At 40.1% G+C, this 17,033-nt stretch overlaps 1 protein-coding gene across 2 annotated transcripts in view; it reads right to left on the bottom strand.

Moving 5' to 3' along the window:
• THBS4 (thrombospondin 4) overlaps nucleotides 1–17,033 on the bottom strand; it is a 44,665-nt gene that overhangs the window by 15,843 nt on the left and 11,789 nt on the right. For both annotated transcript variants that reach the window (XM_012664518.1, XM_012664519.1), the window contains exons 3-9: nucleotides 8,026–8,273; nucleotides 5,028–5,136; nucleotides 4,619–4,701; nucleotides 4,328–4,379; nucleotides 3,918–4,123; nucleotides 2,376–2,513; nucleotides 44–112 (exon numbers count right to left, since the gene is read on the bottom strand). In XM_012664518.1, coding sequence (XP_012519972.1) covers nucleotides 44–112; nucleotides 2,376–2,513; nucleotides 3,918–4,123; nucleotides 4,328–4,379; nucleotides 4,619–4,701; nucleotides 5,028–5,136; nucleotides 8,026–8,273 — 905 coding nt within the window. The remainder of the gene's footprint in view (nucleotides 1–43; nucleotides 113–2,375; nucleotides 2,514–3,917; nucleotides 4,124–4,327; nucleotides 4,380–4,618; nucleotides 4,702–5,027; nucleotides 5,137–8,025; nucleotides 8,274–17,033) is intronic.

The raw sequence follows: 17,033 nt of genomic DNA on the forward strand, positions 1-17,033 counted from the left end.
AATAACTGGTTCTGCTTTGATAACAGCTGTGAGAAATACTTACCAAAGTGTTGATACAGATAGAATTGAGAACGCATGCTCCATTTCGACACTCATCAATATCAGTGCAGATCTAGCGCAGAAAAGTTTAAAGAAAGTTTAGAGTGACACGCTGATTAAATAGGAATGCAAATAAATTTCCTCTGTTTTGCTATCTTTGTATGAAGTGAAGACACAATTTCAGGAAGAACGGTAATCTGAGGGTTATTTTTGCCATCTCCCTGCATTTGTATCCATTTGTACTTAATCTAATTGAAAATGATAATCACCTTCATGGTACTTGAAGTCGTTTAGCAAAGACAACTTACACAATTCATCTGTTCTACACCTTTTTAGATAGGAAAGTTTTTATCCTGCTTGAGACTCAATGTACTTCTTCTATCTGAGGATTCATCTCTTCAATTCTGAAAAATTCTAAGCTTCCCTCCATTCCTTTATATTCTTTCTTTGGCATTACAATTAGATGAATGTTGAATTTTCTCATTAACATCTCCTTTTGACTCTTAGCCTCTTATTTATATTTTCTATGTTTTTATCTCTCTGTGCTACATCCTGGATGATTTCCTTAGATTCATCTTTCAGCCTATGAATTCCCTGCTAGCTGTGTCTAATGTGTTTTGCTCATGTTGAATTTTTAAGTTGACTGATTATATTTTTCATTGATAAAAGTTTTATTTAACTATTTCTCAAACTTATGTGTTTTTTCCCACATTGCCCTGTTCTTTAATTATGGTGTTCAGTCCTTCTTTTATCTCTTTATCCTTTTAAACTTATTTTATGTTTATCATGTTTCCTCATGGTAGTTTCTTCATATAAACTGCCATTTGTGTTTATGGGCATATCCTTAGTATCCTGATTTTGCCTGTGGGCCCTCCACCGGCCTTGACTTTGGGAGTGTCTTTACATAGTGGCATGCCTTTGACTTTCACCAGAGCTCTGGGGATTTTACTGCTCTGGGGATGATGATTATTTTAATTTTTTGGCTTGTGTTTCTGCATTATATGTGTAACAGATTTGGAGCTTGTAACTGTATGTGGTTCAAGCTTAAAGCTTTGATTTGCTGTGGGTCGTGTTCATTTCTGTCAACCACATCCCAAAGCTAAAGTAGAGCTTCCTTGTTGGCTCGTTGAGTTTTTCCACCTCCTTGTAATGGACAGGGTAGTTCTTGAGGCCCCTGGGTTTATGGCAGGTCTTTGTCAAGTTCGGAGGCTGCATGTGCTGCACCACGTAGGTGAGAGAAACTCGGCTTCCCACTCCTAGGCGCAGACCCTGCTGCCGCCTCCCTTGAGCTGCTGTGGCATCGGCCCCACTCACAGTTCTGGCTGTGAGTTCCCTCTTTGTTTCTGGAAACTGCACCATTTCCTTTTATTTCTCTTGACCTTGGGATACATTAAAATTTGCTGTTAAATTTTACCAAGGTGCTCCCTTCTACTTCAGTTTGGTCTACCATGTTGCTGGAAGTCCACTGGGAAGTGTTTCTTACTACCTTACAGCAAGCACCTGATATTTCATTTTGTCTATTTTCCTTGGTTTAGTCTGAGATTTAGAAAACCTTTGGGTCATCACTCTAATGGCTGCTTGTCATTCCTATGTCTAGCTTGCCTCCTTTTTCTAGTCTAAAAAATCATGCCCTCTAGAATCCTTTGACAGGCAGCTAGGAAATAATGAACCCCTGCCCTTCTTCAAAGCTAATATAATAATTTCTCTAAGGTAGTAAAATATATTTATAGACCAACCATTTGCAAGGGCTGAAAACATCAAAAAGAATTTCATAGTCAGTCAGTTAAATAATGACCAGGATATAGTAGAACATTTGGAAATAAATGGAGACTGTCATAAAGTACTCAAGTGCTTTGTGGCAATTTATAGCTTATATAAGAAAAAGGGGAGGTTGCCTCAGGGGATCATTTCTACTCTTGAAATCCCCTCATCTCTAAAACAGTTTCTGATTGGCAACAATGACTTTATGAAAGTGACCTAATTTTTTAAGGCTTTTATTTGTTTCTGTGATTCTCAAGTTATTCTGCAGGACAAAATTTTCAATGGCTATCAACAAAATAAGTCTGAAATTATGCCACATAGCCAGTATTGCCCCTTTGACTGGTTTTCTAGTGATACTCTATTATCCCAACGGAACAGCTTCCTCCCTTCTAGACATTGTAAATATATACACTCAGAAATGAGTCGGAAACTTCCTAATTTGCTCATTGTGCACCATGACATTCTACATGGCACTAGCTGCTCAAGGAGGTGAAGGGTTACACTGAAGAAGTGGGAGCCAACCAAAATTGTTCTGTTAACATGAAAACCAAAGAGAAACCATAACTTCAGCCCACCTGCTTGTTTGTCTTGGCAAAACTGATCCCAACACCCTGCACCATGGGCCCCATGAAGCCCACTGGGCAGGCATCACATCTGAAGCCAGGAGACAAGTTCACGCAGCGCACGCCCGGGTAGCAGGGATGGTATTTGCACTGGAGACCAAAAAAAAAAAAAAAGTTCACGGAGAAAACTCTCTCAAACTTTTCTTCACCTATTTGCACATTTGTTTAGTCATTTAACTGTTTTTTGGTGGGAAAAATGATAAAAGGAAATAAGAGCTTCTAACTTCCTAGTTACCCACTGAATGTCTGCCCCACACAATCCAGGCTGCCTTTCAGCAGGCTTTGCTGCTTTACAGAATAATGGCACACCCAGGTGGAAAGGGGCCCTGATGTTAACCAGCCCAGCTCCCGCTGTAGGAAGCTCTCTGGTGTTTTATCTAACCTGGAATTCACAAATCTCTGCGAAAGGACCATGTCCACTGGACCACTCGTCAGCTGGCTGTTAGATGACCCCAAAGGCAAACCAACTACTTAAACGGAAGGACCTAGAGCAGGCAGAGCGAGGGCAGGTGCTTCTTCAGGAAGGTGTGATCCACCAGGGTCTGTGCCTGCCTCTGTGCCCTATCAAGTCCATGGCTATTCCAAGGCTTTTGGTGTCTTGGAGATTGGTTCTGGTCCTTTTTTTTTTTTTTTTTTTTTAACCACTTCGACTAATGTAAAAAACATGACCACTTCCTGCCCTTTCAAATGGAGGAAAATTCTAGTTCACAGATAAAAACCAGATGCAGCGCTGTGAAACGTGCACAGATGTTTCTCCAATTGAGGGATTACTAGAGACCATCTTAATTGCTTACTACCGGGGAGGGTAGTCAGCCAAGTGCTGCTGTGAGCCTGTGGGAGTCCGTGGGTGTCAGCATGTGCCTAAGTTCCCCGTGTGTGCCCCTCCCTCCACTTCTCCTTGCAGCTCTCTTCTGGCTGGGTGAGAGGGAAAAGGCACATGTCTGTGGCAACCTTGCCACCTGCTATGGACAGCCCACATTTGCTGGATCCTGCTGGCTCCATCCCAGGGCACTTTTAGTTACTCACGGGTTACAGGGCCACCCCAACAGGTCTTGCTGGCATGAGAGTCCCCCCTTTTCTCCTCTATCTAGGAAGCCTGAAGAAATCCATTGTTAACCTCTAAAATATGCCCTTATAAAAATCTTCCCCTTCCTACATTCGCAAAATCATGGGAAAAGCAAAATTGTAACAGACTGCTTAAGAGACACAATCAATGCAGATGTTGACAGAAGTCTCGGCATTGTGGCAACACGGACTGCTAGAAGAGTTGGAAACACAGGAAAAATGACAAATACGGCCACAACCGTGTGTCATGCCTCCTTCGGCTGCTCACAGTATCGCAGGGTCTCCAAGGATCCACAAGGAAGTAGTTTTCATGGAGCCTGGAGGACAACCCAAGTCATCCTTTGTTCACCAGCTTGGCTTCTTTTGCCATGTGATGTAGGGTGTGCAGGAGACTCGGGGAGCCCCCACTCTGTGTAAGTGACCTTTTACCTCATCCACGTCAGAACAGGTGACCCCGTTTCCCACATAGCCCTCGGGGCAGGGCCCGCACTGGAAGCCATCTCTGGTGTCCGTGCACTGGACGCCTCGGAAACACGGGTTGGAGTCACACCGGCGTGGTGGGCGTGTTGGGGGTGCCGGGGGTGCTGGGGGCACCAGTGTGGTGCTTGGGTTTGGAGACTGAAACCTGAGAGGACCTAGAGAAAAACAGGAATCCACAGGCTTATTCCGCACCAGGAAGACATATAGGAGGCAAAATGAAATTTGGTTTTCCATTGAACTTTTTTTCCCTTCCCTCCAGCTTCCTGGTGAACCTTCAGAAACGCAGTCAATGCAGGCAAGACCTTCACCAGTCTGCAGCATCTGACTCAGAAAGAGCCAGTTACTAGAAAAGTACTTACCGCAAGCTTGGCACTCAGCTATGGTGTTTCGCAAAAATGTTGTTTCCTTGACCTTTAAAGATGAGAAAGGGAAAAAGCATTGAAAAGGAGTGCCTAATACAATCCAGGAATGAAAGAAGCCACGTCGTACTTCTTATAGCAGTGCTAACATACTACTACTTAGACATGGGCCCCCGGAGGTCTGGCTCAGAGCCCACCTCCCTGCCTGGGCAGGCCGGCAGCTCCACGAGCTTATACCGAGAGCTGCTCTGACAAGACTCGGGCTTTTCTGATGTATGTCCTGTTAGTTACCTGCTGTCTCAGAAGGTCCTTCACCTCTCCCAGAAGTTGGTTTAATTGTGTCATTTGACCCAAGAACTGCCGGTTAAAGTCTCCTGTAGGAACACCAAAAGGCAAGGAGCATTCAGCCAGTGACAATCATTTCTAGGTGACTCAAAACCAAACGCTTCCTCGGAGAATCATCATGACAAGATGATTCAAAAAGTTAGGGTATCTGAATTTCTCTAATTCACCAAAAATAAAAAATAAAAAAATAATGATGCCACTGGCTACTTAGTCCAGATTCATGTGAGTTAGAAAATAGAAATGCGATGAAAATATTCCTTGTCCTGGACTTTGATTCTGCTGGGACCCAGTCCATCCAGGGGACCTGGAGTTTGTGTTGATGGAGGCGTGCAAACTGCCCAGGAGCTCACCACACCTGTGCCTGTGGTGGGCAGCGGCTCGCTCTGCTGCAGGAAGCAGTCTTGCAGGCTGGCCACCTGGAACAGTGAGCCTCTCACCACCAGCTTCAGCTCTTCCAAGAAGTCCTGGAAGAAATCACAGTCACACCATGGATTGCTGACACTGTTCACAAGCCAATGTACTTGCATATTCATGCAATTTTCGTAACAGAGCAGCCCTGTATACTTGGACTCTGACGTCTTACATAATTTTGCAGGTTCACATTTTTCCTAAAGCCTGCCCGCCCTATCTTTCTGAAATGAATATGAAGTAGCCAGTAGCCTAGGAAAATGCTGGTATCCAATTCGGCCTGAAAGTTCATCAAAGTGGCCAAGAAGAGGAAAGGCTATTTTCCTTCATTGTAAAACAGTTATTTTGTAACAGTAGCCTCTTAAGAATTATCTGAAATTTGTTTATGGAGTTTAGACTATAATAAATACCAATCCAAGTTTTATTTTCTTGAGACAGGATCTCACTCTGTTGTCCAGGCTGAGTGCAGTGGCATGATCATAGCTCATTGTAACCTCAAATTCCTGGGTTCAAGTGATCTCCCACCTTAGCCTCCCTAGTAGCTAGGACAACAGGCACGCATCTACCATGCCTGGCTTCAATTTTTTTTGAGACAGGGTCTCACCATGTTGCTCATGTTGGTCTTAAACTTCTGGCCTGAAGCCATCCTCCTCCCTTAACCTCCAAGTAGCTGAGATTACAGGCATGAACCACCAGGCCTGGCATCTGATCCTAATTTTAAACAGTATTGTTTTTAGGATGTGTTAGCTCCACGTTTCAGCAAAGCCTCTAATTTCCATGGGCTATGAGAACAAATAAACAGTATCCTCTATGATCATTAGGTAGTTGGTATCATATTTTTATATTACTAGTGGATGTCAATCATTCATTGTTGGTCAAAAAGTCAATTTCCTCACCCTTTTATCTTGTAACTTTTACCCATACTCATTTTTTATTATATTTATATATGACAGAAAAAGTTCATGTTAACTGCCAATGTAAAGTCACGATTGTTATTTTATTTATTTATTTATTTATTTATTTTTGAGACAGAGTCTCACCGTGTTGCCCGGGCTAGAGTGCCGTGGCGTCATCCTAGCTCACAGCAACCTCAAACTCCTGGGCTCAAGCAATCCTTCTGCTTCAGCCTCCCGAGTAGCTGGGACTACAGGCATGTGCCACCATGCCTGGCTAATTTTTTCTATATATTTTTAGTTGTCCAATTAATTTCTTTCTATTTTTAGTAGAGACGGGGTCTCGCTCTTGCTCAGGCTGGTTTCGAACTCCTGAGCTCAAACAATCCACCCGCCTCGGCCTCCCAGAGTGCTAGGATTACAGGCGTGAGCCACCACGCCCGGCCACCATTGTTATTTTAGAACTGAGCATGCTAAGGATTTTCAGAGGAATTCTACTTTTTAATTTTGCTAAGATTTATGCAGCATGTGCTATGTAAGAGATACTCTGTTGGACATCAGGCTATAAGCTCCACAGAGGCCAGGACCACAACTGGTTTTTCCCACCGCAGTATCCCTAATGCCTAGAGTGTGCCTATTTGTTGACTAATTGACTGAATGAGTAGGTGACCATGAAATCAAGCCACTGTGATCCCTACTGATAGTTTAAAGAGGTAAAACTTTTGAGAAAATTCCAATGAGTATAGTTTCTGATGACCTTGTCAGGCTGAGTCCTATATTTTAGAGATTGACTTATTTGGTGGTGGATATTAATTTCTGAAATGACCAGTGACACAATTTTTGACTGTTATTCTGATTACTTGGGCTACTTTAGGGGTTCAGAAATAAAGGTTAGCATATCTTTCTATTCATTAATTTTTTTCTACATGTAAGTCTACATTAAAAATCTCTCTCTATATGACTCTGCAAAACCAAAAAAAAAAAAAAAAAAGAAAAAAAAATCCAACAAACAGAAAAACTTTAGATTTTAGCTTTCTTGGCATTTCTGCTTTAAAATGCTTCCTTTGTTTAAGCACAAAATTCCAGGGTTAGATTCATAGTTTTTATATTACTATCTAAAACTTCACAGCATTTCTACTTGTAATGGAAATTGTTGCTTACACCCTCTTTGTACAAAGGGCTCAGAGAACCTTGTAACTAAAGCATATATAATGAAATAATAAAATAGAAATGGAAAATGAAGATTGAGAGATAGAAGACAAAAATATTATGGGCCATGACAGATGAACACAGTTACTGATTTTGACATTGACTTCCATATCAGATAAAATTCAGGAACTGTAACTAGTTATACATTATTGGAAAGCACAAAGAATATTAGTTCTTTATAGGAAACAAAGCATTTCTTAGCACAAAATCCTAAAAGACATGTATGTGGCAATTTCTACAGCAGGTGCAATGATATAATAAAAAACCACCATTAACATGGTGTAAAACAGAAGACAAAGGTGATGGGATTTTTTTTTTTTTTTTTTTAAGATCACATGGAACTAAGCTAGCAATAAGTTCCTTTTTGTTAGTGTATATTCTGACAAGACCTGTGAAAAATGCCATTCCTGGTGCTTGGCAGTTTCCAATCATTCTTCTTAAAATTTTCATTGAAAGCAATAAATATTAATAATAACATTATAGAAAATGAAAGATAGATAATGCTATCATCCTAAGGTAGTTATTTTTATTTTTGCTATTCCTTTCCAACTTTACAATTGTATCCAAAGTCTCTACTAATCATTGAAAGCAGAAACTCTCAATTTTGGCTTCACATTAGAATCAGTAATTTTAAAAAATGCTGATGCCTAGCACCACCAGAGAGATTCTGATTCAGTTTGTCTTGAGGGTGGCCCTCTAGCAGCTGTTCTCCAAGCTCCCCACGCGATTCTAATACATAGCCGGCATTAGACCCTGGCATATTTTTCTCACCACATTCCTTTGCACTGCCTAGGCCTTGGTAGCCCACCTTTGCACTTCGAAGAATGGTCTGCGGGTTCCTACCTGTGGCCTCCTCTGGAAAGTCCTCAATTCAACGGACTCAGGTCTCTGGGAGAGGCCAGAAAAGGCTCTGGGGAGATTGTGAACAGAATCCACTTGGGTGCAGTCCAGGTAGAGCTCTACAGAGCCAGCTCCTCGTTGCAAATTGGTGAGTCTCAGGAGGACCCTGTGCCGCCTCCCATCAGCCAGCTGCAGGTTGTTGAAAACCACCAAATGGATCTTCCCATCATTCTTCAGGTAACGGAGGATGGCTGGAACCAAGCATAGACCAGTGAATGGCGGGGTAAGGGGAAGGGGGGTGGTCCTGGGCTGAACAGCTTCCTGGCCACAAGACTGGGTCTCTGGAAAGAATGTGAGCAAGTCATAACCGCAACTATCTATTGGTTCACCAACTTCTGTGCGCCAGGCACTGCCTCAGGCACCAGGAATCCACTCTCCTCCTGAGGACATTTTGTACTCATGGAGAAAAAGACAATATGTAGTAAATTCGAAAATAAACAACTTCAGACAGTGGTAAGTACGATGAGCAAGCAGAACCCCATCAGAAAGCAAACTAAAATCTAAGTAAGCTCCTGAGAGCATGAATTCATTAACTCAGCAAACATTTACTGAGCACATCACAGTGCTGGGGACCGTCCTTAGGTACTTTAAATACTTAATTTCTACTCATTGCAACCCAATGAAATTGGAATAACTGTAAATGAGGAAAGTGAAGCTCAGGTAAGTGAAAGTACTTGCTCAAGGACATAGGAAATGGTAGGACAAGACACTGAACCAGAGTGTGGTGGATTCCATGACTAAAGGAATGCTAGGCATGCACACGTTCTTGGTAAACACATACCAAATCAAGTGTGATCTGTCAAATTGTCCCTCAGCAACCCATCCCTAAATTTAACAATGCTCAGTTAGGAAACAAAAGGTATCCATGGCTGCGAAAGAAGGACTAGGAAGGAAATCCACTATCTTATTTTCTGTTTGTTTTTTTGTTCCTATGTGGGTAGCTATCTAGTCACATATCACATGCACTATTATGTGAATAGTGAGCATATTCACATTAAGCTCACTAAATGAAAAAATCACCCGGATTTTTGGCCTTGTTTTTTTTTTTTTTTAACTCCATTATTGTCCCAAACATAAGGGACCCTCAGCTAAAATCTGTTCCTGGAAGCTGACCCTTTGTGAGCTGAGCCCCTTGGCAGAGGTTTGCTAGAAAGATCAAAGTGATTTACTTCCAAAGTCTTAGTGAGTCTACCCACCACGCGTTCAGGACCATCCACAGGTACCACTCTCAAACCCAAATTCATCACCAGGAACAAGGTCGGAGGGTGATTGGAAATGCTGCTAGCTAAGTGAGGTGTTAAACACATCACTGCAGCTCCAAAGTTGTGAGTCAAAGTCTTCATCTGTCTGAGGGTGGGAAAACCTTAAGTTGATAGAACTCTCTGGGAGGGCAATTTAGTCATGTGTATCAGAACCCTAAAGATGTACAGAATCTTTGGCCCATCAATGCTACTTCTAGGAGTTAAAACTGAGGAAATTAAAGAAAAAAGAAGCACCAAGATGTATGGAGAAGAATGTTCATTTCAGAAGTATTTATCACAATAAACATTTGACACAACAGATATATCTAAAAAGAGAGGGCTGGCTAGTTCATGTATAATCATAAAATGGAACGCTATAGAATAGTTGCATATTAAAAACACAAAAAGACAAACTCAGTATTTTGTTAAGTGAAAAAAAAAGGTCATAAGTCCATATATTAATAGTTTCATTCAGGTAAAAAGTGTGTGTGTATATATATGTACACATATATACATATATAGAAAATTAGAAGAAACTATGTCAACATTAACATGATGAGTGCTTGGATGATGTGTATTTTTTTCCTTATCTTCACTGTCTAATTTTTCTATAAGAAACACCATTACTTATATACAAAAAAAGTAAAAAAGAAGTGTATTACACACATGCACCCAGACTGTGTTCCTGTCAATCTGTATGATTTATGGCAAGTAACTTGGACCATTTTTCCTCAGGTACCTTTTCTGTAGAGTGTAAATGCCAACTTGGTGCTGCCCATGGATTAGCTAGCCATGAATACCTGTTTATGTTGCAGTATTGCCAAAGAAAACATCACTACTGTGAAACTTTACCTATATATTTTAAGCCTTTCTCCACATTAGGCTTTCTAGGTTCATTTTCCCCCCTCTTCTGAACTGTCGTTAGACTTGATTTTCCATTTGATTATGGTCTGGAAGAGCCAGTTGGCATCAGGTTCCGTGATGCAGAGAGACAGTGGGAGGAGTCAGACAGGAGATCTCTTATGTCTGTGTGGTCACACCACTTGCTTCCGGAGAGAAGAGAATTGGAAGACTTGGCAAGACGGACTAGCTAGAAGGGCCTTCTACACTTCCAGCACAATACTAAGTTTCCTGAAGTACTGAATAAATATAAATAAGTGGTGAGACTTAAATAAATGTGGTATGAAGAGAAAGAAAATAATAGAATGGAAGAAAATAGACATGAGTAGAAATTCTAAGGTGTTTCTAATCTGGGATACAATAGAATTTTTACCCTTTTATTTAATGTTAATTTTGAGAATTCACATGTACCCTATACGTATAAGACATTATGTAACAATAAAATAGAAAAATGAAAAAATAAAAACAAATTTAAATGAAAAATTTTAAAAATTGTTGAGAATTTACAATAAGCAACTGCATGGCTGGAAACCAGCGACATATACGCTAACCGAAAGAGGGAGAAATTGAGCCCAAACGTATGAACTTAATTTTTAAAAAACTTCTTTTACTATTTAGAAGAGTTTTGCAAATACCTGGAGTTTTTACAGGCCAAGAAAAATACTACTTGGACAACCAAACTTGAATTAGGTCACACATACATTTATTCAATATCTTATTTTAGTTATGGCCACCATTTCTGTTTCCTGTATTAACTATTTAAGAGGATACACATAGTGGCATAAAACAAATACTTGTGATTTTTCCTCCCTAAATTAATATTTCTGTGAAATCCAAAGGAAACATATTTTCATGGGCATATTGCCTGCTTCTAATAGGCCTTTGCATGGCAGGTGGGTCATGGTTTATTTTCATAATTGAATAGCTGAGTTCAATTTTATAAATAGTACCTAGGTGGAATACTTTATATGCAGCAAGTGTGCATTGAGTGTTGTGACTATGAACTTTCAATGAATAATTAAATGATTGCATTTAAAGCTTTTCCCATAGAAAATACAAAAGTTTAGAGAGTTGTAATTCAACATCTAATTCCAGGTAGCAAAACCTACTATTGTGTTCACACTCTCATATAAGGGGATTCTGTACTTCTGCCTTGCTTTATGTCGCAGTGCAACACCAAATGACAATCCCTCATGCTCCCAGATCTTGTGACAATAGCAAGAGGAAAAAAAGCAAAGAATCATGGAAAGTTTCATCTTCACGATGTCTGTTAGCAGAAAAATTATCAAGTGCCTTGACATCTACCATTCTTCATACTCGATCCAATAATTCTCATTTTTCTTATGGCTTCCAGTTTTCATTTTTCTTTTTTATTGCAAATGCTTTACCTCAATGCCTCTACACTTATTTTATCTTCAGAGCAGTAAGACTACCCCAGAGGGCAGACAGGCCCCTGTTCAGGAAACTCAGCATTTTCATATCAGTCATACTGAGTCCGGAAACAGTGAAAACCTCTGGCCCCAGGAGCCTGCAGCCTGCTTGGTGCGAGCTTTCCTGACCTTCTCCAGAGGCGGCACCATGGGAGAAGGGAGAGAACAGACATGATTCCCTTCCTCTCTCCAGCCTCCTTTTCCCAGTGCTCACCTTGCTCTATCTTTGCCCGACACACACACATAGCAGAGCCAGCCGAACAGAGGGGAAAATACTATGGCGGGAGTAGGACAGTCATTTTGCTCCTCCTGGAAGAAGTGAGAAGCCAGTCCCCTGAAGCAGGAACCACTACACCTGTGCCCGGTCCACCACCCCCGGGAGCACCATACTCAGGAAAACCCTCCCTGGGTACAACCCTGTTTCTTCAGCTGCGGCACATTCAGTTCCCATGCTCGGTGTTCACTCACCACCAGCTGCACAAGTTTGCTTGGGGATTGCAGCTTGTTGTCTTGCGGGGCTAGTGCCGAGAACGCAGCGCATGCCAGATGGAACTGAGGCTGACGGTCACCATGTGGTCATCTCTCAAATGGCGCCTTTGCATCCCTGGGCTTCTCTGTTAGATTCCTAACTTGCCTTCCTACTTTAGGTTGCTTTCGGCACTGATTTTTTGAACTGACAGACTGAGTGTCTTGAAGGACTGTTCTGATCAAGTTACTGCCTTCTCAAAGTAGGCAAGCAAATAAAATCCTTCAATAACTCCCTTGTGGATTCTAAATACTATCTAAGCTCCTTATCCCAGAACTTGCCCCAATCTTCCCACTACCTTCATCACCTCCATGCTGCCAAGTCTGTTTCTTACTAATTTTCCCATATACCATAGCATCCGAGGGCACTGATACATCTATTTATGGAATGAAAAAAAACAGAGTATTTGTGTCCACTCTGATTTTCATAACCACCATTATATCTTTTTTAAACTGTGGAGACACTTTCAGTTGGTTTATTTATATAAATCTGTTCCCTCTAACTTAGCATCTTTGTGTACTTGACAATTTTGGGTCTGATTTTACGGCACTGTCCAAAAGCCACATTACCATGCCTGGGAACAAGCCCGACACAGGAACCACATAGCCCAGCCTGATTAAATATGATCTCAGTGACCGCAGGAGATGGAAAAGCAGACTCAAGCAACGAAGATTTGAACTATTGCTATCTTGGGAAAGAATTTTCAAAAGGTGCTTTTTGAAAAATGAACCTAGTAGTCAAAAATATTATGATATGACGAATGTCATAATAATGAAGGAGGGGGCCAGCTTTAAAGAACTGGAAATGGTAATACTTTGAGTGCTTAGGCAAAGGAGTCCAGAGTGGCCTGGTCTGCAGGCAGCAAAGTCACAAAGGTAGCCCGGGGCTCTCTGCTTTGCTTAGCAAATGGCTTTGCTCTTTGGAACTTTTAAATATATGATGAAAGCCATCAATGTCAACCTTTCCTCTTCTTTTTAAATAATTGTACATTTAAAAATTGTCTTTTTGCTATTAATGGCTTTTGTGATGGATATTCTTGTTTGCCTTTGCTTACTTATCTTTATGCCCTGTACACGAGGTCTTTGTAACTTAATGCTTTGGAAATACACATAAAAAGGTAAATCATCAAGTTGCTTTTCCTGAAAGTACTCTACGTGACTCGTAGCTATGATAAATGCAGTCTGTTTGTTTCAAAATTTTCTTATTGCCGTTTGAACAAATGTAAAGAGTACATACGCACATACGCAGAACAAAGAAACTATCTAGTGAAAGAAAACATGGAAATTATATTAAACATCTGTAGAGGACTTTTATGTTTTGAGAAAATGAGATTCATCACAGTATGCAACTATCTGGTAAATGACAAAGCTATGAATATGCACAGAATCTCAAGGTCATGTTATAGGAGAGAGCTGCAAAGCAGTTTCTTAAGTGCCCATGGAACCTCTCTAGCCTTAGTGGAATCACTGAATATTAGCATTACAAGTCACCCAGCTTAATATCTCACTTCACAAATCCCTTCAATAAAAGTGCAGCCTCTACCAGCACATTTCCAGTAACAAGGAACTCATTACTTTGCAGAGAAACCCATTTCACCTTTGGATCGCTCTCCAAGATTTTCCTAAAACAGAGCCAGTATCTGTTTCCTCTGACTTCCACCAATGGGTCCCAATTTTACTCTTCAGAGCTATAAGAGTTTTAGTCTACTCCTCATTCCAAATGACATTCTTCAAACATTTTAAGGCAACTTTCATCTCTGTCATGTCTTCCATCTGGCTCCTTTATATCTCCAGTTCCTTTAACTTTTTGACTTAGATGTGGTTAAAAAAAAAAAAGAGAGGGGTCCAGATGGGTGCTGTTTTGGTGACTTTTCTTCAGGTAATCTCTGACTTGACAGTGTCCCTGTGAAACGTGTCCAGGACTAGACACAGTATCGTAGATGTGGCCTGGACAATTAGGAGTAAACCAGGATTATTAATTTCCTTAAGCAGGCCGCATGTCTGCATTAATGAAACCTAAAATTTAAGGAGCTTTTAAAAAACAGTTGTATCACAGTAACTGTTCCTTCATTCATTCAGCAGACCTTTTGTGAGCATCCACTGTGTGTCAGGCACTATTCTCAACAATGACTGTTCTTAACGTTGTTGACTAGAACTCTTAGAATAGATCTCCCACAGCCCATAATTATGCAATTGGCTTTTCACAACCTAGATGATGAACTTACATTTATTCTTGTTACATTTCATCTGATTGCTAGACTGATAATCTAAGCAGAAAATAAAGAAAGAAAATCTGGACTTCACTGGGACTCTAGAACCAATGGAACTAACAGACGTTTACAGAATACTCTACCTCAAAACTACTGAATATATATTCTTCTCATCAGTGCATGGGACATTCTCAAAGATTGATCATATCTTAGGCCACAAAACATGTCTCAACAAACTCAAAAATCAAAATCATACCATGTATCTTCTCAGACCACAGTGGAATAAAACTGGAAATTAATTCCAAGAGAAATACTCAAATCTATAAAAAGTCATGGAAATTAAACAATCTGTTGCTGAATGATTATTGGGTCAATAATGAAGCTAAGATGGAAATCAAAAGATTCCTTGAACTAAAGACAGAGGGGACACAAGCTATCAAAATCTATGGGATTAAGCAAAAGCAGTCCTAAGGAGAAAATTCATAGCCTTAAATGCCTACGTCAAAAAGACAGAAAGATCACAAATTAACGACCTAATGTCACATCTCAAGGAACTGGAAAAGGAAGAGCAAATCAAACCCAAAGCCAGCAGAAGAAAAGAAATAACAAAGGTCATAGTAGAACTAAACAAAATGGAGAACAAACAAACAAAGTACAAAGGATCAATGAAATAAAAAGTTGGTTCTTCGGAAAGATAAGCAAAATAGATAGACCTCTTGCTAAGTTAACCAGGTATAGAAGAGAAAGGACCCAAATAAGCTCAATCAGAAATGAAAAAGGAGATATTATAACTGATACCACAGAAATACAAAATATCATCCATGACTACTATGAAAATCTCTACACACATAAACTAGAAAATGTAGAGGAAATGGAAAATTCCTGGAAACACATAACCTCCCATGACTCAATCAGGAAGAAACAGAACTCCTGAATAGACCAATAATGAGCAGTGAGATCTATGCAGTAATAAAAATCTCCCAATAACAACAAAGAAAGCCCCAGACCAAATGGATTCACAGTCAAATTCTACTAGATCTACAAAGAAGATCTGGTAATTATTCCATAACATTGAGGAGGGAATCCTCCCTAACTCATTCTATGAAGCCAGTATCACCTTGATACTAAAGCCAGGAAAGGACACAACAAAAAAGAAAACCACAGACCAATATCCCTTATGAATATAGATGCAAAAATCCTCAACAAAACACTAGCAACCAAATTTAACAGCACATCAAAAGAATAATCCATCATGACAAAGTGGGCTTCATCCCAGGGATGCAGGTATGGTTCAAGATATGTAAACCAATAAACGTGATTCACCACATAAACAAAAGGAAAAACAACGATGATATGATTATCTCAATAGATGCAGAAGAAGCATCTGACAAAATCCAGCACCCTTTCGTGATAAAAACCTTCAACAAACAAGGCATAGAAGGAATATATCTCAAAATTAATAAAGCCATATATGACAAACCCACAGCCAACATCATACTGAATGGGGAAAAGTTGAAAGCATTCCCACTACAAAACTGGAACAAGACAAGGCTGTCCACTGTCACCACTTCCATTCAACATAGTGCTAGAAGTCCTAGCCAGCACAATCAAGAGAAAGAAATAACAGTATCCAAATCAGGAAAGAGGAGGTCAAACTACTGCTTTTTGCTTGATGATATGATCTTTTATCTAGAAAACCCCAAAGATTCCACCAAGAGACTCCCGGAATTGATAAATAAATTCAGCGAAGTCTCAGGTTACAAAATCAATATACATAAATCAGTAGCATTCCTATACACCAATAACAACCAAGCCGAGAGTCAAATCAAAGACTCAATACCATTCACAACAGCTACAAAGAAAATAAAATACTTAGGAATATACTTAACCAAGGAGGTGAAAGATCTCTACAAGGAGAACACGAAACACTGATGAAAGAAATCACAGATGACACAAGCAAACAGAAAAATATCATGCTTATGGATCAGTAGAATCAACATTGTTAAAATGTCCATACTGCCCAAAGTGATTTATGGATCAATGCAATCCCCATCATATCAATGTCATATTTTAGAGATCTAGAAAAAATAATTCTATGCTTCATTTGGAACCAAAAAAGAGCCCGGATAGCCGAAGTAACCTTAAGCAGAAAGAACAAATTGGAAGGTATCACATTACCAGACTTCAAACTATACTATTCAAGGCTGTAGTAACCAAAACAGCATGGTATTGGTATAAAAACAGATGTAGATCAATGGAATAGAACAGAGAACCCAAATATAAAACCTACAACCAACTGATCTTTGACAAAGCAGACAACAATATACACTGAGGAAAAGAAGCCTTATTTAATAAATGGTGCTGGGAAAATTGGATAGCCACATGCAAAAGAATGAAACAGGACCCCTATCTCTCACCACTAACAAAAATTAATTCAAGATGGATGAAAGACTTGAATGTAAGGCATGAAACCATAAAAATTCTAGAAGAAAATGTAGGAAAAACTCTTCTAGATGTCAGCCTAGGCAAAGAATTTATGACTAAGATTCCAAAGGCAATTATAGCAATAAGAAAAATAAATAGGCTGGGCGCGGTGGCTCAAGCCTGTAATCCTAGCACTCTGGGAGGCCGAGGCGGGGGGATCC

The sequence above is a fragment of the Propithecus coquereli genome, unplaced genomic scaffold, assembly GCF_000956105.1.
Source record: "Propithecus coquereli isolate 6110/MARCELLA unplaced genomic scaffold, Pcoq_1.0 Scaffold9, whole genome shotgun sequence".
NCBI classification, from domain to species: domain Eukaryota; kingdom Metazoa; phylum Chordata; class Mammalia; order Primates; family Indriidae; genus Propithecus; species Propithecus coquereli.